This window comes from Heterodontus francisci, chromosome 27 (genome assembly GCF_036365525.1).
Source record: "Heterodontus francisci isolate sHetFra1 chromosome 27, sHetFra1.hap1, whole genome shotgun sequence".
NCBI lineage: Eukaryota > Metazoa > Chordata > Chondrichthyes > Heterodontiformes > Heterodontidae > Heterodontus > Heterodontus francisci.
Window position 1 is genome coordinate 46,600,118 of NC_090397.1, and position 24,648 is coordinate 46,624,765.

Here is a 24,648-nt window from a genome sequence, read left to right on the forward strand (position 1 = left end):
AAAATTTCGAAATACCCGCGAGTTACATTAAAACTCATACACTGTTTTTCACCTCTACCCAAAAAGAAGCACCGCTTTACATCAACCATAGTTGATATTTTCTTCAACCTGCTCACACCGCAGCCAAAAACGAACTGCCAATGCTAGTGAAATCCTTCACGGGTTTCTGTGTACGCATGCGTGCTAAGCTCCCCGCCCTTGTCCACTGCCCCGTCAGCCCCGTAGGACGACGTTCCGTAGCCGCCATTTTCCAAAGAAGGGTAGTAAATGGTATACAGATAGCAACAGATCCCACAGAGACTGTTCAAAAAGCTAAAGAAATCTCCTCACTGTGGGATAAGATATTCTGTAACGGTTAACACCCCATTTTATTTTTGCTAAGGAAAAACTATTGAGTTTAAAATTACAGAGTTAGTACTGTGGGGTGATCAAAAATATATAGGAGTATTTGTGTATTTACGTTGTGGTGGAGATTATATTGCATTGTTTTGGTTTGGCAAAACGAGTTTAACGGAGTCTTTCTGTCGGCTCGGTAGACTATTCAGGTAAGATGATGGCATCTGTCAAAAGTATTTTATGAGGAAATGTGTAATTGAAGGAAAATATGTGTTGATTCCCTCCCCCCCTCTGTTGCGACCGAGGTAGTAGGTTTGGTTACTGACAACGCGAAATATGGCGGGTTTAGTGGACCGTTTTTTTAATTTAGGGGATTACAGTCCATAACAACACTTTCTCTTTTTGAATATATATGTATATAATTAATTTCAGTATATATGTGTGTTTCAAAATGCATTCTGTGTCAAATTTTGAATCCCAATATTCTTCAACTTTGGTCTCACTTGGACTTTTATAAATAAACATTTCCGTTTTACTCCATTTTAGTTCTCAAAGTGAAAAGAAACGTGCCTGCCATATATTCTCTGTTTAGTACATACTGTCATGTCTCTGATTATGATAGAATACCTAGCAACGGGTATTGTTTAGATAGATCATGCGACGTTAATTCAAAAGTATTTGTTAAATTTTAGTCCTCTTTCTGAAAGATTCTTCTGTAAATATGTCTATATTTTAGTTAATTATTTTTAAATATAATTCTACTTTTGTAGGTACTAATTATGAAAAATTATATTTAATATATAGCTTTGTACTACAGATAACGTACTTCGAATTCAAGAGGGGAAGGTGGACCACTGCAAACGTGGAACCAAAACATCCTGGGGGAGGGTGAACTTGTTTGTCTTTGGGATTTAATTGTATTGGGATTGGAGCAGGAACTTTCCATTATATAACTGATTTTAATTCATATTCATAGTTTCTATGCAGATATTTTTTAGTTCTAAATAAGCTTCTGTGTGCGGCCCCCTAATATTCGTCCTTTTAGGAGGTGGGCAAGGGGAGACTTTTAAAAAAGAGGTTAAGGAAGTGTAGTAAAATAAAGAATACATTACTTTCCAACTTTTTGTTTGATTTGCTGAGAATTACATTCATGACAAGTGACGGGACTGGTCACTTCAAGAAAACCCGATTTGGTTGTCGTTTCATTCATCCTTGAAACACTTAATGTTTAACGTATAGGTTAAATTTGTGAATCGTTCCGAAAAGTGCATGAAAAAATTGATTATTACCAGCGAATACCTTTAAAGTGTGTGAAGCTACTCTTTTGTCCTTTGCTCTGTCAGAAAAAATGGCGGACATTTGGTATTATAGTAATCTCCACACCCCATGCGGTGTTCGTTTCGTCTACCTCAAGTTATTGCAATATTAGAAGCCGATTGCTAATAAACCTAAAAGGTTGGCTTTTATCATACATTGCTTTAGATTGACATTCATTTCTGGAATATGAGTCTTTTAAAGAAAATTGTTAAGGTTTCGAGAAATATATTCTACAATGCCGTTCGGAAACTGAATTCTGCATTTGCTGATATGAACTTTGGGTCAATAATACATTCTGATTGATCTTGAGTATTTTATTAAAGATGAATGTTCACTAGTTAATGCTGCAAGCAATGTGGCCTAATGTTTACAGATGTTTTAGTGGCATTATACGTTGAATGTAATCATCGCACCGCAGAAAACACAATACCCAGTTCTATTGTAATATCATGTTTGACGAATGGTAACTCTGTCTGATGGTAATGTTGATTTCCTGCACGCTTAAATAAGTTTGACAGACCAAAAGCATGATTTACTAGCTGTCGTACAGGGTTAATGCTCTTAATCATGAAAACAGAGATATCGCTACTGCTATATGCGCCACAATATAAGCATGTTAAGGTTATATTTTTCGTGAATTAGAGTTTGCAATTTTATTTCTATATAACATTTACTTTAATAGAATGTACATGGAAGTATATATCTAACAGTTCAAAATTTACAAGCTATGAAGAAGGCACAGGGTCACATATCAAAAGTTATTGGCCTAATAACCTTACCGTTGGACTTGATGTAGAGACTATTTTGTACTTTTTATTTTTGGAGGTGGAAATGGTATTGCTTCTGATTTAGAGCACTATAAACTAAACACCTCTCACTATTAAACTGTAGCTGCCCAAATTGCGATACCAGTACTAGATTATTGATCTTGTATTACAAAGGGTCATAGGCCAGTTGACACATAAAATAGTAAACTTATATCATCCTCGATGGAACAGAAATAATGTAAATACCATACCAGAAGCAAAGTCCTAAATGTGCTGTAAATATTATATCACCTGTAGTGTGTACAGGATGTGTTAAATACTGGCTAAAGATTGCAAGTCAGCTTTTTACTTTTTTTATATATATATATAATATATTTATATGACCTTTTGGCTGAATAAAATCATTGTTGTAGTAGTTCTGTCAGATTCTTGTGTCTGTCAAAATTTCCAGACAAGTGCAACTGTGCACAATATCTCAACTGGTTGAATTGGTGTTCTTCAAATCTACTTCCTGTAGTGGTGAGATTTTTAGTCATACATGGGATGTGGGTGTTGCTGGCAAGGGCAGTATTTATTGCCCATCCCAAATTATCCTTGAGAAGCTAGGCTACCTCCTTGAACTGCTGCAGTATGTAAGGTTAAAGTACTCCCACAGTAAAGCAGCGTATTCCAGGATTTCGACGTAGCGACTATGAAGAAGCAGCAATATATCAGGGCGGTGTGTGATTTGGAGGGGAGGCAGCGTTCTCCACATGCTGCCCTGTCCTCCTTGGTGTTGGAGGTTGCAATTTGGGAGGTGCTGTCGCAAAAGCTTTGGCAAATTGTTGCAGTACATCTTGTAATGGTATACACATTGTAGGCAGGTGAAAGTGGTGAATGAGGTGCTAATCATGTAGGCTGCTTTAATAAGACCCATACGACACAAATATGCATTGGCAACTTGTATCTGTTTAATGCAAGAGTTTGTACTGTGACTATCTTAAAGATCTGATTATAGTGTAGTGGGGACATCACTGCTATTTCCTGTCCAATGTCCAGATACAAGATATTTCCAACTGGTCACTGGACAGCAATCGATGGGAATTCTGGTTGATTTTTCTCTTTGCTGAGTCAATTGTAGCATACTAGCTTCTAGGATCATAAAAACTGGGGTTATAAGAGCAGGTTAGAGATTAGGAATTCTGCAGTGAGTAGCTTGCCTCCTGACTTCCCCACAGCCTGTCCACCATTTACAAGGCACAAGTCAGGAGTTAGATGGAATACTTGCCACTTGCCCTGGATGAATGCAGCTCCAACAACACTCAAGCTTGACACCATCCAGGACAAAACAGGCACCCCATCAACCAGCTTAAACATTCATCCCTCCATCACTGCACAGTGGTAGCAGTGTGTGCCATCTACAGGATGCATTGCAGCAACTTTCCAAGCCTCCTTCAACAGCACCTTCCAAACCTGTGGCCTCTACCACCCAGGGAACACCACCACCTACAAGTTCCCCTCCAAGCCACACACCATACTGACTTGGAAATATATCGCCATTCCTTCACTGTTGTTGTGTCAAAATCCTGGAAGTCCTTCCATACCAGCACTGTTGGTGTATCTACTCCATATGGATTGCAGTGGTTCAAGAAAGTGGCTCACCAGCACCATCTCGAGCAAATAGGTGTGGACAACAAATACTGGCCTTACCAGTGATGCCCATATCTCATGAATGAGTAAAAATAAAAACTGCAGCTCTGGCAGCTAAAGCTTATTGACCTGGGAGCAGAGTGGAGCGGCAGATGGCGGACCTGCGAGGAACCTGATCCGGAGCGACGGCTGGAAATAAAGGACGGGGCTCGAAGTCCTCTTTCACTTACCTGGGAGCAGAGCAAAGCGGCAGGTGGCGGACCCGCGAGGAATCTGATCCGGAGTGGTGGCAGACTCCCTGTGTCTCACGGCGCGCGCTGAGACTCGAAAAGAGGAAAAAAAGCTTAGTTGACACCACAGGAATTCTGCAAGGTGATTGGTTGGGTAAGTAACAGCTGTTAGTGTATTTAAATTGCTTAAAAAAGGGGAATGTTTTTCGTGATAAGGTGAGTAGTACTACTTAAATTAGTGTAATTTATTAAGGACATTAGATTGTACTGGGTAGTGTTTGGAGTAGAACAAGACCCCTAGTGTAATTAGTATTTTTTAAAGGGAATAACTAAATTAATTTAAAGTTAAGTCATGGCAGGACAGCTCGCACCCATGGTATGCTCCTCCTGCGCTTTGTGGGAAATCAGGGATGCTTCCAGTGTCCCTGACGACCATGTGTGCAGGAAGTGTATCCATCTGCAGCTACTGACTACCTGCATTACGGAGCTAGAGCTACAGGTGGATTCACTGTGGAGCTGAGAGGTCGTCACACCACAGGTAATGGCTGCACAGGCAGAAAAGGGTTGGGTGACCTCAGGGGGAGTAGTAGGCGCAGGCAGGTAGTACAGGAGTCCCCTGTGGCCATCCCCCTCTCAAACAGATATACTGCTTTGGATACTGTTGGAGGGGTTGGCCTCCGAGGGGAAAGCAGCAACAGCCAGGTCCGTGGCACCAAGGATGGCTGTGCTGTACAGCAAGGGGGGTGGGGGGGTGGAAGGAGTGGAAGAGCTATAGTGATTAGAATCTCCTATTGTAAGGGGTACAGATAGACGTTTCTGTGGCCGCAAACGTGACTCCAGGATGGTATGTTGCCTCCCTGGTGCTAGGGTCAAGGATGTCACGGAGTGGCTGTGGGACATTCTGAAGGGGAGGGTGAGCAGCCAGAGGTTTTGGTACGTATTGGTACCAACGACATAGGTAGAAAAAGGGATGAGGCCCTGCAACAAAAATTTAGGGAGCTAGGTAGCAGATTAAAAAGCCGGACCTCTAAGGTTGTAATCTCTGGATTACTCCCGGTGCCACGTCATAGTGAGTTTAGAAATAGGAGGATAGAGCAGATGAATGCGTGGCTGAGGAGATGGTACAGGAGGGAGGGCTTTAGTTTACTGGATCACTGGGTCTGTTTCTGGCAAAGGTGGGACCTGTACAAGTTGGACGGGTTGCACCTGAACCGGAATGGGACAAGCATCCTTGCTGGGAGATTTGCTAGTGTCGTTGTGGGGGGTTTAAGCCAATTTGGCAGGGGGATGGGATACAGATTGGAGGTACAGTAGGGGGTAATATAGAACAGAAAGTGAGTCTGCCTGATAGGCAGAGCAAATATAGACCTGGTAAGGCACAACGGAAAAATGCAAGGTTGGATTGCATCTATTTCAATGCAAAGGAGTCTTCCTAGTAAGGTAGATGAATTGAGGGAGTTCATTAGCACATGGGATTATGATATTGCTATCACAGAGTCATGGTTGAGGGAGGGACAGGACTGGCAGCTCAATATTCCAGGGTATAGAATCTTCAGGCGTGACAGGGGAAGGGTAAAAGAGGAGGTGGCATTGCACTGTTGATCAAGGAGTCAATTACTGCAGTAAGGAGGGATGATATCTTTAGAAGGTTCCTCAAATGAGGCCATTTGGTTTGAACTTAAAAACAAAAAGGGGGCAATCACTTGGCTGTGTGTGTACTACAGACCTCCAAACAGTCAGGGAGAGATAGAGGAGCAGATATGTAGGCAAATCTCTGAGATGTGTAAAAATAATAGTAGGGGATTTCAACTTCCCCAATATTCACTGGGATATTCTTAGTGCAAAAGACTTAAAAAGGGCAGAATTCTTAAAATGCATACAGGAGTGCTTTTTGAGTCAGTATGTGGAAAGTCCTACAAGAGAAGGGGCGGTACTGGACCTAATCCTAGGGAATGAAGCCGGTCAAGTGGGAGATGTGTCAGTGGGAGAGCATTTTGGGGATAGTGACCATAACTCTAAGGTTTAAGGTAGTTATGGAAAAGGACAAAGATGGACCAGAAATAAAGGTACTGAACTGGGGGTAGGCCGATTTTAATATGATAAAACAGAATCTGACTTGAGTGGACTGGGAGCAGCTGCTTGTAGGAAAGTCTACATCAGACCTGTGGGAGTCATTCAAAGAGGAAATAGTGAGAGTTCAGAGCCAACATGTACCTGTTAAGGTGAAGGGTAGGACTAACAGGCCCAGGGAACCCTGGATGCGAAGGGATATAGAGGATTGGATCAGGGAAAAAAAGGAGGCTTACAGCAGATCCCAAGCACTGAAAACAGCGGAGGCATTAGAGGAATATAGAAAGTGTAGGGTGGAACTTTAAAAAAGTAATTAGGAGAGCGAAGAGGGGACATGAAAAAACACTGGCGGGCAAGATAAAGGAAAATCCCAAGGCGTTTTATAAGTATATTAAGGATAAGAGGATAACCAGGGAAAGAATAGGGCCCATTAGTTCCAATGTGGCAATCTTTGTGTGGAGCCAGAGGACATAAGTGAGGTTTTAAATGATTACTTTTCATCGGTGTTCAGTATGGAGAAGGATGATGTAGGTGGAGAGATCAGGGAGGGGGACTGTGATATACTTGAACATATCAGCATTGAAAGGGAGGAAATATTAGCTGTTTTAGCGGGCTTAAAAGTGGATAAATCCTCAGGCCCAGATGAGATGTATCCCAGGCTGTTATCTGAGGCAAGGGAGGAGATCGCAGGGGCTCTGACACAAATTTTCAAATCCTCTCTGGCCACAGGAGAGGTACCAGAGGACTGGAGGACAGCGAATGTGATACCATTATTCAAGAAGGGTAGTAGGGATAAACCAGGTAATTATAGGCTGGTGAGTCTAACATCAGTGGTTGGGAAACTATTGGAAAAATCCTGAGGGACAGGATTAATCTCCACTTGGAGAGGCAGGGATTAATCAGGGATAGTCAGCATGGCTTTGTCAGGGGGAGATCGTGCCTAACTAACTTGATTGAGTTTTGTGAGGCGGTGACTAGATGTGTAGATGAGGGTAAAGCAGTAGATGTAGTAAACATGGATTTCAGTAAGGCTTTTGATAAGGTCCCGCATGGGAAATTGGTTAAGAAGGTAAGAACCTATGAGATCCAGGGCAATTTGGCAAATTGGATCCAAAATTGGCATAGTGGCAGGAGGCAGAGGGTAATGGTTGAAGGCTGTTTTTGCGATTGGAAGCCTGTGACCAGTGGTGTACCATAGGGATCGGTGCTGGGACCCTTGCTGTTTGTAGTGTACATTAATGATTTAGATGTGAATATAGGAGGTATAATTAGTAAGTTCGCAGATGACATGAAAATTGGTGGTGTTGTAAATAGTGAGGAGGAAAGCCTTAGATTACAGGACGATATAGATGGGCTGGTAAAATGGGTGGAGCAGTGGCAAATGGAATTTAATCCTGAGAAGTGTGAGGTGATGCATTTTGGGAGGACTAACAAGGCAAGGGAATATACAATGGATGGTAGGACCCTAGGAAGTACAGAAGATCAGAGGGACCTTGGTGTATTTGTCCATAGATCACTGAAGGCAGCAGCACAGGTAGATAAGGTGGTTAGGAAGGCATATGGGATACTTGCCTTTATTAGCCGAGGCATAGAATATAAGAGCAGGGAGGTTATGATGGAGCTATACAAAATGCTAGTTAGGCCACAGCTGGAGAACTCTGTACAGTTCTGGTCACCACACTATAGGAAGGATGTGATTGCACTGGAGAGGGTGCAGAGGAGATTCAGCAGGATGTTGCCTGGGCTGGAGCATTTCAGCTATGAAGAGAGACTGAAAAGGCTAGGGTTGTTTTCCTTGGAGCAGAGAAGGCTGAGGGGGGATATGATTGAGGTGCAAAAGATTATGAGGGGCATTGATAGGTTAGATAGGAAGAATCTTTTTCCCTTAGCGGAGGGGTCAAGAACCAGGGGGCATAGATTTAAGGTAAGGGGCAGGAAGTTTAGGGGGGTTTGACGGAAAAAAATTTCACTCAGGGTGGTTTGAATCTGGAACACATTGCCTGAAGAGGTGGTGGAGGCAGAAACCCTCACAATATTTAAAAAGTATTTAGATGAGCACTTGAAATGCCATAGCATACAAGGCTACAGGCCAAGTGCAGGAATATGGGATTAGAATAATTGGGTGCTGGATGGCTGGCACAGACAAGATGGGCCGAAGGGCCTGTTTCTGTGCTGTATGACTCTATGATCCTGACCCATCCTACTATGTGTGGCTCAGTATCACACCAGAGGTTGCTATTACTCATCTGGCCAACAGGAAAGCCCACTGTGAATGTTTTAAATTAATATTGGCACCTAATTTGGCGAGGTCAACAGGCATCTGGAACTTGGTGAATGATGGGACCAATAGTCTGTCTCCTTAACCAATTAAATTTAAGAACAAAGAAAGAAACCATGGACGGAGAAGGACATGAGGTGAATTAGCGTCAAATTAAATAGAGAAAGATAAGTAAAGAGGCAAAGAAAGATTGGAGTATGAGATAAGTTGAGTGATACTGCAGGAACATAAATCTCATTAAAAGGGTCCTTGCATCATGAAACAGCAGTCATAACGTTTTGCAGTGAGTTTAATTTGTATTTACAGTGGAAATCTAGCAACTTCTTGAAACTCATTGGGAGATTGATGCCGAGCTCTTGTTTTGCAAGGCTGATGGCAGAGCAACGCAAATTGTCAAGCAACTCGTGCCCTATCTCTTCCTCGCCACAAATGATCTTCCCAGCAAGTTCAGGGCCGTTGAATTCCTTGTACCTTTACTGGAATAAAAAAAATGACTTGTATTTGAGTCTCTTTTCAAGCCTGTTTTCAAAAGATGAGATTTCTAAATCTGCTTTTCGTGATTTTACTCATTTCTGTTCTTTTACCCTAAGTCTTTTATTGCTGAAATATATACTGTTTATTTTTGTATGAAACATACTGGTCAATCTCCTGTGGCTTTGGACATGAATATCGAAGTCAAGTGTAGTCTTCCAAGTGAAACAGAGTTGGAGGGTTGGTCTAATTGGATAGTGCACAATATAATTCATTTGCCATCTCAGTCATATTTTATGCATATTGTTACATAACCCTTTGATTTACTATTGTTTATCATTAAATAGAAGATTGTGCAGCAATATAGGAAGCAGAGAAGTACATTTGGTTGGAGCATAGGGGTTTTCTGTGCAATACAGGCTGAGGAGCTGGAACATGTAAAGCTGATGTGCTGCCATGCTGCCACTGGTGGGAGGCTGTCATTACACTTAACAAATTTACATGGCAGTTCGCATTATAAATATGAGCCTGGGAATTTATAATGGAAAGACTAACACAAACTGTTTGCTGATATGAGATTTTTAATATGCATGGGTAATGTACCTGAGGAAAGCCACATAAATAAACGTATATGATAAATTACTTTATTTGCACAAAAAGAAATGGACTTAAAATAATTACATTCATAACTATATTTTAGATATCCAGGTACAGGAAACAGACCTATCATTAATATTTTGATAAAGCAGTTGGTAGAATACGTACTCAAGTGAACTAATTTTTACTTACACGAAGCCACTGCAAGAACCAGGAGTTTACTGTGCAGTCTGCTGAAGCAACCATTTTATCTTCTTCTGGAGGCATGTAGGTGATGCAGTTCCATCATGATGACTGTTTAGAACGGAAGGAGGCAGATATGTTGTATTTGTAAACACTTATGGGTAGAATGGATTTCACAAGTCGGGGTTTGTCACTTGAGGTGAGTTAACACGAAGCCAAAAATTATATGTTAATTACATTATAAAATATAGTAATTTAACTATATTATCATTGTGTGTTATTAATCTGTTCTAATACTTGAATGAATGTAGGAAAAAGTACCTTTTTGGATACTGTTAGATATTGAAATCTATAAAGATGGATATATCTTTGCAGATCACTATATGATAATCCACCTGAGAGGTTCAGGTGATGTTATAAACCACAAGAACAAATTGAGCTGTTATGTTCCTCACCAAAATTACTCAATTGGATTACTATGTTGTGGAACCAAACCACCAAAACTGCTAGTCTTAGAAACATGATAGTTATTCCAGTTAAATCACCAACATGTTGTTTCATAAGCTCAAAATGTATGCAGTACCAACAGCAAAGCATTAGACACCTTTGCTCTGATTGATCCATTCCAAATAGCACAGTTGCCTAGAATTCTGCCCTTTATATGCAGAAATTAAAATACTTTATTAGCTGTTGAAGCAGAGTTTTGGTAGCCTAAGGTGCAGAAATGAAATCTGATATTCTGACATGAAAGCAGAAAATGCTGCAAATACATAGGTTATGACCTGTAAAGAGAGAAGGCAAGTTGAGATGCTGGGCATGCACCCTTCATGAGAGCATTTCTAGTGGAGGATATACATTAAAAGTGTCATAACTTATCTTTTCTCCTCATAGATGCTACCTGGCCTGCAATGTATTTCCAGTTCTGCTTTTAAGGCCAGAGATGACTCTGGTCTTGCCCATGGGAATCCAGAATAAATTCTCCAGTGTTTGTGTTCTTAGCAGTCATTCACTGTCTATACTCATTATAGTTTCCTCAGGACATAATATGTTACTTCATATTTCCCATTCTTGTCAAATTTAGTGACTAGTGAATAAACCAATATTGTATGTCTGAATTTTTCTTGTAAAATGTTTTCTCCTGGGGATGGAATGGTGTTGATGGGGGGGGGGGGGGGGGGGGGTGGGTGTTGGGGGAGTGGGGTGGTGGTGGCGCAGTTGTATGGTACATGAAATAAGAGTAGGGTATACTTTTTAGTGATCCTTTTACAATAAATTATATTTGGAAAATATTATTAATTTACTGTGATTTTTTTTTCAGGTTCTTAACTTTTTGAGTATGCGATAGGGTGAAGTAGGTAAAGCAAAGATATGCAGAACAGGCGGGTGTATACAATAATAACTTTCTGTAGTTTGTTATACATTTTGAACAGTGATGGTTATAGTTCTGAATTTTGATAGATGTTCACTATTTGAGCACATAATCCAGTGTAGGGCTGAAGGAGTACTGCATTGTTGGGAATGTCATCCTTTGAGACATCAAAACGAGGTATTGTCTGAGGTAAAAGGTCTCACAACACTATTCAAAGAGATGCAGGGAGCTTTCTGCCAAATACAGATAAATTGGTTATTTATCTCGTTGTTTAAGGATTTCTGCTTTGCACAAAGTGGCTACCATGCTGTCTGCATAGCCATTGCACAGCAGTTTGTTGTATGTGAAGAGATCTGTAGAATGTTTGAAATGAAAGAAGTAATGTCTTTTTGGCAATGTACAGATAGAGTGATTTCTATCACACCTGTATTTTTCTGAATTCACCTATCCAATCTACCTTTCAGTGTTGACAAGTATATACTAACCATCCTCACAACTTTCTGTGTAAAACAAGTTTCTCCTCTTTTTAACATTCTATCTATGACTACTTGTTTTCTTGACCCTCCAATTACTGGAAACAGTCTACTTGTATGTAACTTGCCCCATCCCTTTCATAATTTAAAATACATTTAAAATACAATGCAACTTGTCTTGCAACCTCTAATGCAGCATCTAGTCTGCCTCAGCAGCCATTAGCAGAGGGTTAGAGTTGGGTGTGCAGTTGTTCTATCATTTCTTGAATGTGTCTGGGATAGTTTTCTACAGCAATATGTCCGAGAACCAACAAGGGGGCATGCCATATTAGATTTAGTAAACAGCCTAATGATAAGTGAACTTTTAGCTAAGTGATCATAATATGATTGAGTTCAAAGTAGTGTTTGGAAGTGAGAAGTGTGAAAACAGCCTCTAAGATTCTAGATTTGGGTAAGGCTGACTTTAGTGGGATGATGTGGAGACTGTCTACAGTAAAGTGAGCAAATCTATTAATGGGTAAATAACAAGATTAGTGGGAGGTGTTCAAAAAGAAAATTAATATGATACAGCACCAGTTTATTACCCTAAGGGGCAAGAGCTCAACTTGCCAAAAAGACAGCCATGAATAAGTGGAGATAAGACATAAAGCTAAAAAGTATACAAAAGTGCTAAATATAGCACAGATCCTGGCAAATGGGAAAGATACAAAGAACAGCATAGGGTTACAAAATGGATAGTAAGAGCTATTAAAAAAAGGAGTATGAAAAGAAACTTGAGTTTATCAAAATCGCACACAATTTTTACAGTTATATTAGGAAAAAGAGGATGGCCAAGAGCAAATGGGTTCCTCAAACTGATAATGGTGATATTGTCAATGAAAGTAAGGAAATGGCAGCCATGCTGAATAATTACTTTGTGTCATTATTTTACAGTGAAAGAAGAGTCAGCATGCCAGACATACCAAGGGAACTAATATTGAATCAGGGACAGGGTATCACCAAAATTAACATAAGCAGAACAACAATAATGAAGTAAATAATGGCACTAAAGAGTGACAGATCCCCTGGACCAAATGGTTCCCACCACAGGGTTTTAAAGAAAGTAGATGAGAACATTGCAGATGCCCTAACTGTAATCTTCCAAAGTTCTCTCAATTTGGGAACCATTCCTTTTAGATTGGTAAACTGCACTTGTCACTCTTCTATTTGAGAAAGGTTTGAAAGTGAAATGAGGGAATTATAGGCCAGTTAGGCTAACATCTGTTGGGAAATTTAGTCTATAATTAAGAATAGAGTGACTGAAAAAATGTTCACTCGGTTAAAGAGAGTGAGCATGGATTTTTTTGAAGAGGTGATCAAAGTAGTGGATAGGGAAATGTCCATGGATGTTGCTTATATGGACTTCCAGAAGACATTTGATAATGTTCTTCATAACAGACTGTTAGCGAAAGTTGAAGCCTATGGAATTGAGGCAAATTACTAACCTGGTTCGGAAATTGGCTGCATGGCAAGATCTGTTTTGGGTCCTCCACTTGAATGACTTGAATGATGGAATAGAAAGTCACATTTTTTTTTTCATTTGTGGGATGTGAGCGTCACTGGCTAAGCCAGCATTTATTGCCCATTCCTAATTGTTCTCGAGAAGGTGGTGATGCGCTGCTTTCTTGAACCACTGCAGCCTTTGGCGTGTAGATATACTAACAGTGCTGTTGGGAAGGGAATTCCAGGATTTTGACCCAGCGATAGCGAAGGATCGGTGATATACGGGGCTGGGTTTGCTGTTGTCGTTTCCAGTGCCTAGGTCGATGCCAGGTTGTCTGTATGGTTTCATTCCTTTTCTTAGACTTCGTAGTGGTTTGATACAACTGAATGGCTTGCTGGGCCATTTCAGAGGGCATTAGAATCAACCACATTGCTTTGGGTCTGGAGTCCCATGTAGGCTAGACCAGGTAAGGATGGCATATTTCCTTTCCTAAAGGACATTAGTGAATCAGATGGTTTTCACAGCAATAGACAATGGTTTCGTGGTCACCATTAGATTAGCTTTTAATTCCAGATTTATTAATTACATTCAAATTTCACCATCTGCCATGGTGGGATTCAAGTTCATGTCCCTAGATCATGGCCTGGGTCTCAGGATTACTAGTCCAGTGACATTACCACTACGCCACCACCTCCCCCGAAGACACCAAGATAGGCAGGATTGTAAGCAGTGTAGATGGAAACATAAAATTACAGTGATATTGATAATTTAAGGGAATGGACAATGCTGTGACAAATGGATTTCGATGTAGGCAGATGTGAGGTCATCTCCTTTGGACCTAAAAAGAATAGAACAGGATACTTTCTAAATGGTGAAAAGCTGGAAACAGTGGAGGTCCAAAGGGACTTGGGTGGGGGTGGGGGGGTGGGTTGCGGTGGGTCCAGTACGTCTGTCATTAAAATGTCATAGTATAGGAACTAATCAAAAAGGCTAATGGAATGTTGGCCTTTATATCTGGAGGCCTGGAATACAAGGAGATAGAAGTCCATGCTTCAGCTAAACAAAGCCTGGTTAAACCACACCTGGAATACTCAGCAGTTCTGGGCATCCCACCTTAGGAAGGATATATTTGCCTTGAAGGGATTGCAGTGTAAATTTACCAGAAAGATACCTGAACTTAAAGGGTTAAGTTAGGAAGAATTTAGAAGGTTCAGGGTGATTTGATTGAAATTCCGAAGATATTATGATTAGATTAGATTAGAGATACAGCACTGAAACAGGCCCTTCGGCCCACCGAGTCTGTGCCGAACATCAACCACCCATTTATACTAATCCTACACTAATCCCATATTCCTACCAAACATCCCCACCTGTCCCTATATTTCCCTACCACCTACCTATACTAGTGACAATTTATAATGGCCAATTTACCTATCAACCTGCAAGTCTTTTGGCTTGTGGGAGGAAATGGGGAACAATAGGTTGGATAGAGGGGAAACCAATTCCACTGGTTGGAGAGTCTAGGAGTAGGGGACACAGTCTAAAAAATTAGAACCAGATCTTCAAGAATGAAATTAGGAAACAAAAGGTGTTAAAAGCTTGGAGCTCTCCTGCAAATGGCAGTTGATGCTAGATCAATTGTTCATGTTAAATTTGAGATTGATAGATTCTCGTTATCCTAAGTTAGTAAGGGATATGGGGCAAAGGTGGGTATCTAAAGTTAGGTCGCAGATTAGCCATGATCTCATTGAATGATGGCACAGGCTCGAGGGTCTACTGCTGTTCTTATGTTCACGTGCATGCTAATGCCTGCCCCTTGAATCTAATTTTCCTGGATTTGCATGGATTTGTGCCTGTCTTGGTTTGAGTGCAGACACCTTTAAATAATGTTTTGTGAATATATTTGTCGCATCAGGAATAGTTAGGGAACTGATGTTGCAAATAGCCATAACAAAATATCCGCATTTTAAAGTGAAACATATTAAGGTTATAACAAGCTATATATCTCTATTGCTTTTACTAGGATATCTTTAACATAATTGTATTTTAAGTTCTGTCAAGCAATGTGATTAGTGATAAATGAGTGTCATAGCAACAAAAGTTGCATTTTCTCTATTTTGTTGTCTGTAGTATTGATATTTAATGTGTGATAAATATTCTGTGCAATTGTTGCAGAGCTGAATCTAGAGGCATATATTCTAAGGCAATAACACATCATTTAGAAAATATATATAGGTCCACAATCTCGTGTCCACTGACAGGAATTATTGTCTCAACTCACATTTTAATTGTTAAAACAATAACAGGAACATACATAGGACTTAGGAGCAGGAGTAGGTCATTTGGCCCTTGAAGCCTGCTCTGCCGTTCGATAACATAATGGCTGATCTGGTTGTGGTCTCAACTCCTTTCCTGTCTGCTCCCCTTGACTCCCTTGTCTATCAAAAATCTATCTAACTCAGCCTTGAATAAATCCAATGACCCAGCCGCCACTGCTTTATGGGGTAGAGCATTCCACAGACTAACGACCCTTCTGCAGAAATTTTTTTCCCCTCATTTCTGTCTTGAAAGAGAGACCTCTTATTCTTAAACAGTATTCCCTAGTACCAGTCTCCCCCATAAGAGGAAACGTCCGCCCGGTAGTCACTCTATCAGTAGTGAATAATAAAAGCTTCAATTTTTTTATTCTTTCGTGGGATGTGGGCATCACTGGCAAGACCAGCATTTGTTGCCCATCCCTAATTGCCCTTGACAACTGAGTGGCTTGCTAGGCCATTTCAGAGGGCAGTTAAGAGTCAACCATGTTACTGTGGGTCTGGAGTCACATGTAGGCCAGACAAGGTAAGGACAGATTTCCTTCCCTAAAGCACATTAGTGAACCAGGTGGGTTTTTATGACAATCCATGATAGTTTCATGGCACCATTACGGAGACCAACTTTCAATTCTGTATTTTTTTTATTATTTGAATTTAAATTCCTCCAGCTACCGTGGTGGAATTTAAACCCAAGTCCCCAGGGCATTAACGTGAGCCTCAGGATTACTTCTTAAGTTATATTACCACTATGCCACTGTCTCACCTCTCGCCTTTGGATACAGGAGGTTATAGATCTGACTGATTTACTTAATGGTTGAAAAACTTAATTCTCGTGGTTCAGACAGAGGTAATATACCCTGTTAAATATGTTTGCCCATTATGTCACAAAGTCAAAGAATGAGCGTTTGATTTCTTTTTTTTTATTTCGAGATACAGCACTGAAACAGGCCCTTCGGCCCACCGAGTCTGTGCCGACCATCAACCACCCATTTATACTAATCCTACACTAATTCCATATTCCTATATTCCTATCACATCCCCACCTGTCCCTATATTTCCCTACCACCTACCTATACTAGGGGCAATTTTATAATGGCCAATTTACCTATCAACCTGCAAGTCTTTGGCATGTGGGAGGAAACCGGAGCATCCGGAGGAAACTCACGCAGACACAGGGAGAACTTGCAAACTCCACAAAGGTAGTACCCAGAATTGAACCCAGGTCGCTGGAGCTGTGAGCTGCGGTGCTAACCACTGCGCCACTGTGCTGCCCATTTCTTCCACTCACTTCAGTTTCTAATCTCAAGTGATTGGAGGGGAGAAGGAATATGTTGGATAACTTTGCACCAAGTAGTCATTTGCATCTCCTTTTAAGAGAGAGGCATTTGTGATAATAAAAGAAAACTTCTGGAACTATTTGCCAGTATTAGTAATAACAAACAGGTGTTTATGCTCCACATGAGCTTCCTCCACCTTACTTCATCTCATCCCAACAACATACCCTGTTCCTTTCTCCCTCATCCACTCATGCAGTTTTCCCTTTACATGCTATGCTGTTTGTCTTGACCACTACATGTAGTCGTGAGTTCCACATTCTTACCATTCTGAGTAAAGTTCTTTTCATAGTTTTAGATAGTGCCTTCAGAAATGCAATCAGACAAAAATGGATGCTGAGCCTGAGAAAGAAATATTAGGAGGGGTGATCAAAAGCTTGGCCAAAGAGGTGGGTTTTAAGGAGAGACAACGGAGGAGAGATAAACAAACTTAGGGAATTACAGAGTGCTCGGCCTAGGCATCTGCAGGAGTGGCAGCTACTGGGGCAGAGAGGGGCAGGTGGATAGATCAGAGGTTAGAGGAACGGAGAGTTCTAGAGATTGTGGAGCTGGAGGAGGCCACACATAAAGAGGAGTGAGGTCATAAAGAGATTTAAAGATGAGGGTGAGAATTTTCAATTGGAGATGTTGATGGACACGGAAGCAGTGTAGTTCAGCAAAGACAGAATTAATAGGTGAGTGGAACTTTGTGTGGGATAAGATACAGGCAGCAGAGTTTTGGGTGGGTTGAAGTTTAGAGGGTGGGAAGCTGACCAGGTTAATATTGGTATAGTTAAGGCTTGAGTCACATTGGAGATTAACAATTGTAATGTTACTTTTTAAAAATTTGTATTTGTTTAGTTAGTGGAATCAGTACTATAATTTGGAAATTTACATTTAAATGGTCAACTTTATGTGGACTGGAGGATCCAGGTAGCTCAGTTGGCTAGATGGCTAGTGTGTGGTATAGGGCAATGTCAATAGCGGGGCTTCAATTCCTGTACCAGTCTGAGGAAGGCAACGGGAAATCACCTCATATACCCTCTTCCCTCGTCATGCTTTTCTCTCCTGCATGGAGAAAAAGAGCAGAGGACCTGCCCTTGGCAGACCACTGCCATGGCATGGTATGTGGCTTATAATTTAAATGGTCCATGTACATTTGTAGTTTGCCATTGACAACTCAAATCTTGATGGTAAACTTTAAGTATAAATACAGTATTTGTCAGAAACAATTAACACCACCAAAGCATCTCCAACCAGTGCTTGCAACGGTAGCATGAGTGATGCTGTTGAAATCAGTGGTGAAAAAACATGGATAACAAGGAGCTGAGTGATTAAGGGCTCCTGCCTGTTTCTGTACCAAGTCAGTGAAGCAATTTCTCTGTGTCTGGATTGTTCTGAAATCTTCCTGGTCACTGGGCAAAGTAATTTCTAATGAAATAGTTGGTACTTATGATTTTAAAACAACTCTCTGTTGATTCCAGTGCTGTAAAAAAAAAATGCTATGCACAGTCTACAGCAGTGGGGCTAGGAGTGCATAGACTAAACAGAATGTTATTTGTTGACAATGAGTCAAGGCATTCATTTGGTAATGCAAAGCTCATTGACTTTTGGCACCTGTGTAATTTGTCTTTCATAGATGCATTCATAGATGTTTTTGCATATTTTGCCATCACCGAATTATTTACAAGCAGATAGACTATGATTAATAAAATTGAAGATAAATTGTAATAAATCTTATGATATGGAGGATAATGAATGTGTGCTCGGGCAGCAGTACTAAGCATCCGAGGAGGTCAGATGATACAAACTATAAGAATAATATTTGAATAATGTATATTTGGTATCTGTACCTGGGTTTGGATTATCATTTTCAATACACTTGAATTTCTTCTTTATAAATATGTATGTATGTAAGCTATAGTAGTAGTGGTGATCTGCGCAAGGGTAGGTCCTCTGCTCATTTCTCCATGATTTGCAGCCCTGCGCTTTCCTCTTCTGTTGTTCGTAAGAGCCTCCCATTTTTTAATCTACATGAGAAATGAGCAATATGACTAGGGGAAAAAGTACATGAGGTGGTTTCCTGTTGCCATCCTCATTTGTGCTTTAAAGGAAAACACAAGTCCTGTAAGCAGCCGTTGTCCTTGGAAGTTCTAGCACTTCCACCATCACCACTGAAGATTTGCTGGTTCCATCGTTGGCCATGGCTCGTAATCCTGATCGTGGGACCCTTACCTGGGCCTGGGGCAACTATCAAAAGGGGAGCGATGACCATCCCCTGAGGTCTCAAACGGCCTTGCTACCCAAATATAAGCTATCGTGAGTTTAAAAAATCTTAATGTTTGAGGTTTGCTGGCAGACATAGTGATAACAGAATGCTGCTTATTTTATAATATGGAACTGAAAGCACTCTATGTATTTTTTTTTTAACTTATAAATCTTGAAAAACCCAATCTGATGCATATAATTAAAAAGGATTTAAAATCAATGCAGAAATGTCATCTCTTTGTTCAAAGTCATGACTAATCAGACTTGGGGAGCAAAAGGGTTTTGGAAAAGAATATAGAAAAAAGTAGCATGCTTTTAATCATAATTTCAGGTGGTTTCTTGCCTGTACTTTTTTTCTATACATTTCTGGGATGTGAGAATTGCTGGCAAGGCCATCATTTATTGCTCATCCCTAATTGCTCTTGAGAAGGTGGTGAACAACCTTCTTGAACCACTGCAGTCCATGTGGTTTACGTACACCCCCACAGTGCTGTTAAGAAGGGAGTTCCAGGTTTTTGACGGAATAACAGTGAAGGAATGGTGATATAGTTCCAAGTCAGGACGGTGACTGTAAAAACTTCTCATGAATGTATTTTGACGTGGGGTTCAAAATTAGCGTTTTCAAATTGTTTTGTAGGTGCTGTATCTTTGCTAGCAAGTTATTTTCACAAAATAAGCAATCAAAGAATGCCCTGTTTTTGGGCAACTTTGTATCTGATATATGTTGAAGCCATCTTCATAACTCAGAGTCTTGAAATTAAACCACTGAGAAATCCACTTAAGTAGAATTTCCGTTTACCTGTTTAAGTCCACAGATTTATATCGGGACATACCTCTACTTTCTAAACTTGGACAACTTAAGGCCAAGGCTTAATGGCCCCAAATGTGCTTGAGTTTAATTGGGCAAAACTATGCAGTTTACCGCATCAAACACTGGTTAACCTTTCAGTGTTTTTCCAACTATCTATTAAGACATTGGCTTGCAGGATTATCTAGAGTTGAAGGTGGGTCTGAATTGTCAGTACAGTCAATCGGTCAACCATCAAATGTGTTGTGGAGTATTTGTGGTTGTTTGCCTTTGATATTGGATTGCATCATCCGCCATAAATGATGGACCCTCCTGTCGCTAGATTATATCGCAGTCATTCTGACAACAGATTCCATTTGTCTTTCCTGCCCAATGAGTATGGTCACTAGACAACTGATTAGTGCAGATTTAAGTACTTATTAGACAACCAGTGGGCACAAGGCACTCTTGGCATGATGAACAGCACAAATGAAGATTTGACGAGTGCATACATCAACGTCCTCCTGACCACAGTTTGGTCACACATCAAAGCAATTCCACAAGTCGGAGGTGCAGAACCACACTAACATCTGCTTGCCTCTCTGCTAATCAATTAAGATGGGATATGTGCCTACATGTTTACATAGTCGCTAACGCCTTCCAGCAGCTTTTCTCCCAATCAGTTATTTTGCCCTTCTGGTGGAAGGAGTATGTAGGATAGTTTAAAAGCAAAATACTGCAGATGCTGGAAATCTGAAACAAAAACAAGAAATGCTGGAATCACTCAGCAGGTCTGGCAGCATCTGTGGAAAGAGAAGCAGAGTTAACGTTTTGGGTCAGTGACCCGAAACGTTAACTCTGCTTCTCTTTCCACAGATGCTGCCAGACCTGCTGAGTGATTCTAGCATTTCTTGTTTTTGTTTGATGTAGGATAGTTTGTTGACCCACTTGCGTATTCTAGATATCCAGATCCAATGCTATATACTAGGCTTACTTGCCACCAGCTATTTCATTCAAGCTCCTGTGAGAAGCTTTACAAAGAGATGTGGCAACTAGAAGACTGATTTTCCCCCTCCAGATGCTGAATGACAAGGCAGAACTCCCCACTTCTTCACTGTGCCTCTTCTTACCACAAATCTATTCTAGCCCTAGGTCCTTGATCTCTCAGAGTAGAAGGAAGTTCTTGTGTTGCATGCCTAGGAGCTCTGGACTGAGACCGATGACTCCCCAATCTACAACAAAAGAAGACTGAATATGGACAGGAATGCATACTGAATATCACCTGTCAAAATTCCATTTTCAGTTTTACTCCAGTAGTTGGAATGTTAATAAGTGAAATATTTTTCTAAAGTAGGGCATTTCATACTAACACATACACTGAATTGAAGTAGCTTTGCAGAAATTTTCATGTGGTTTTGGACAACAAGGCAGCTTTTATTAAATATTTTTATGATGCATGAAGGTTGACAGACATTGCAGAGTTCTCCTTTGGAAAAGCCAACGGTCTGGTGGAAGTTGAATATAATTATTTTTGTTCCTGTTGTAGACCTCCTGGTAATTTAGACTGTTCGGATTGGAGACCTCATGAGATCTTCCGTTTACAGAATGTTCATTCAGGTCACATTGTAAAGCCCCTATCTAAAAGGACCTGTGAAACTGATTTCAGATAGGAAAACCTATTACTTGTGGCATTTCACTCTTAAACAAGATCTTCTGTGTGACTTGATATAATGAGCACTCTGCATTATTCATTGATCTGATTGATTTCCTCATTTTATGACAGATTTGAAAGTTAACATCCTGCAGATTTTATATTTCTGTTCTTAATAAGGAATTTCAGTACTAAATCCAGTAGCTATTTTGAGTATTATGGGGAACAATTATGCCCTGCAATATTTCATTTAGCATTCTAGATAATTTTAATTGAGGCTGCCCTGCTTTCCCTTTATCACTGTTTGTTTCTTTCTCTCCCACTCTGTCTCTTTTTCTGCCTCTGTATGTTTACTTTCCTGCCTGTATCTATCTTTCAACTTTTACAGAAAGGAGAAAGAGTCAGAAAAGTATTTTCTTCCAGATGTCTTCCACTTTCTGTGTATACATCTTGCATGTTTCTTTATAGATTTACTGAACTTGTAACTTGAATTTTTTAGAAGCCTAGGGCATGCAACAAGATGGCAATCTTTAATCTGTTGGGCTGCAAGAGGGTACTGGATCTGAGCAGGAAGACGGTGCAGCATGTGTGAGAGAAACGGGTCTGGAAGGGCAAATTGTCAGAGAGAGCAACCCACCCCACACACACATACAACCTCAGTAATTCTAGACTTGTGCATGGCAGATTTTGGCAGGCCACAAGAGCAGACCCACCTAGTGGTCCTCTGATCCACTCACCCTGCATACTCACCAGAGAAGAACAATGTGGGGGGAAATAGTATAACAGAAGTTGAGAATCAGCCCCTTTAGGAAGTGTTTAGTTGGTAGCAATTTCTGCTGGCTCCTGGGTCAAATGATTGACTTTGGTTCTTTATCTTTTTTGTTCAGCTTTGCTACATGAAGTCTGAAAGACAGGTAGTACATGCTGGATGACTGTTTTTAATATACTGCTAGTGAATCCCTGGTGGCTCAGTGGTAGCATTGTCAGTTCAAACCCTATTCCAGGGGTTTGACACTTCATTGCATTGCTGAGGGAGTGCTACACTGTTGGAGATGCTGTCTTTTGGGTCAGACATTAAACTGAGAGTCCATCTGTCATTCTGGATGGACGCAAAAGGTTCAATTTTGAAGAAGAGTGAGTAAGACCTTTTTATCCTTCAACCAGTGTCACTAAAACTGATTATCTGGTTACTTATCTCATTGCTATTAGTGTGCAAATTGGATGCCGTGCTTGCAAGCATTGTCACGATGACTATTCTTTGAAATTATTGATTTAATTGACATCCTGAGGTCATGATAAGCACTGTATAATTTCAAGTTCGTTCATTCTTTCCTTCCCTTTCTCTGTCTTTTTTTTCTTTCTTTGGAAGTGACCAATTGTGATTGTCAGAAACTCCAAACCTACTTTTAATGCTGTTTTGAAAGTGTATTAAATGTTCATAGATGGCTCATTACTAATGGATGGCAATATTGGCAACAATTCTGGACAAAGTACCACCAGATGTATGGAATTCTGTATAGGTATCTCCAGGTGTCATACTTTTAATATGCATATCCAGAAATGGATTCCAAACCAATGAGCTTGACTTTCTCTCCTCTACTATCAATTTACCATAATCAGGTGTCTGTATTTCATAAGACCTCAATGTCCATGATAATGGAGTCTGTGACAAGGGTATAGAAAAGCTGGGAGAAAGACTTGGAAGATGAATTAGCAATAGAGGAATAAATTAACGGTAAAGACAATAAAATGTACCTTTTCCTGTTATAGATTGAGAGAAGAGGAAATGAAGTTAGTGCACCATACTTTCACCCACCACATGCCTGGAGAATAATCTGTTAGTTTTGTGAGCAACTACGGAGCTACTGGAGACAGTGGTGTAGTGGTAATGTCACTGAACTGGTAGTCCACAGGCATAGGTTAATGCCCTGGGTTCACTGGTTCAAATCCCATCACGGTAGCTGGTGGAGTTAAATTCAATTAATTATTAAAAATCTGGAATTGAAAGCTAGTCTCAATAATGGTGCTGTAAAACTATAATCGATTGTCTTAAAAACTATCTGGTTCACTAATGTCCTTCAGGGAAGGAAATCTGCCATCCTTACCTGGTCTGGCCTACATGTGACTCCAGACCCACAGCAACATGGTTGATTTTTAATCACCATCTGAAATGGCCTAGCAAGTCACTCAGTTGCCAAGGCCATTTAGGGATGGACAACAAATGCTGTCCTTGCCAGTGACACCACATCCCATGAAAGAATAAAAAAAACTTTACCTTTGTTGGACCTTTTGAACTATCTGGCAATAGTAGGAAATAATCTGAAGATGTGGAGAAATTCTCCTGGATCAAAGTAGTGATAGACCGCTAATAGTCTATTTTGTCTTCCCTCAGAAGCCCACAACAAATAAGTTTCAGCAGTTTTTGCTGTTGTGACCTAGAATGGCTATATACAAGGTTAGAAAGGACCAGTGTAGAATTTGATAAATAACAGCCATTTAATATCTTTGGGGTAACTTTTTTCCATGTTTTACCAAATTTGAATGCAGGAGATTGTGATTTCAGAGGATTTCCTATATGCTGCCAAGCAGATAATTATAAAGTATAATTTCTGCAAGAATTAAGTCAAATATGACCTTTCAGAAAATGGTGTGCCATTTTCATAGATCTGCATCAAAATATCAAATACTGCAACTGATTTCAGTATCAATAAGACCTCAGTATTTTAAAAAACCTATAACATGCTAACTTTTGATTTCAAAATATGTTTTTGCTCTGTATCATTTATTTCAATATGTATTGCAACTGGATTTTATCTTGGAGAAAGCAATGAAATTTGTTGGGAACAATTGTGTGTTATTGCAATATGCCTCCATTTTGAGCGCACAACATCTGCCTTCTGCGTTAAGTATAGCATCAACCGATGCAAAGCCAAATTCCTGCTCTAACATTGTGCCTTAATCCCAACTTTTGAGGATCCTGCTCTTATAAAGTTGTAAAGTATTATTTCTTCCTTTTATCAGTTGCTTTTTTGTCCTTTCTAAGTTACATTTGCCAGTTTATATTGAGTTGTGGATTGTCAAGCAGGAACAAACAGCCAATGCCACTTAAAA

At 40.3% G+C, this 24,648-nt stretch overlaps 1 protein-coding gene across 6 annotated transcripts in view; it reads left to right on the forward strand.

Annotated features, from left to right (window-relative positions):
• Positions 1-232: 232 nt before the first annotated feature.
• The window catches only part of kmt2e (lysine (K)-specific methyltransferase 2E), a 165,993-nt gene continuing 141,577 nt past the window's right edge, over positions 233-24,648 (forward strand). For 5 of the 6 annotated variants that reach the window (XM_068059267.1, XM_068059271.1, XM_068059270.1 and 2 more), the window contains exon 1: positions 233-545. Coding sequence is in view for 1 of the 6 variants with exons in the window: in XM_068059272.1 (XP_067915373.1) it covers positions 605-608 (4 nt within the window). In the remaining 5 variants the exon portion in view is untranslated. Of the gene's footprint in view, positions 546-602; positions 609-24,648 lie in introns of those variants that run through there. The other variant, XM_068059272.1, reaches the window with a different exon arrangement.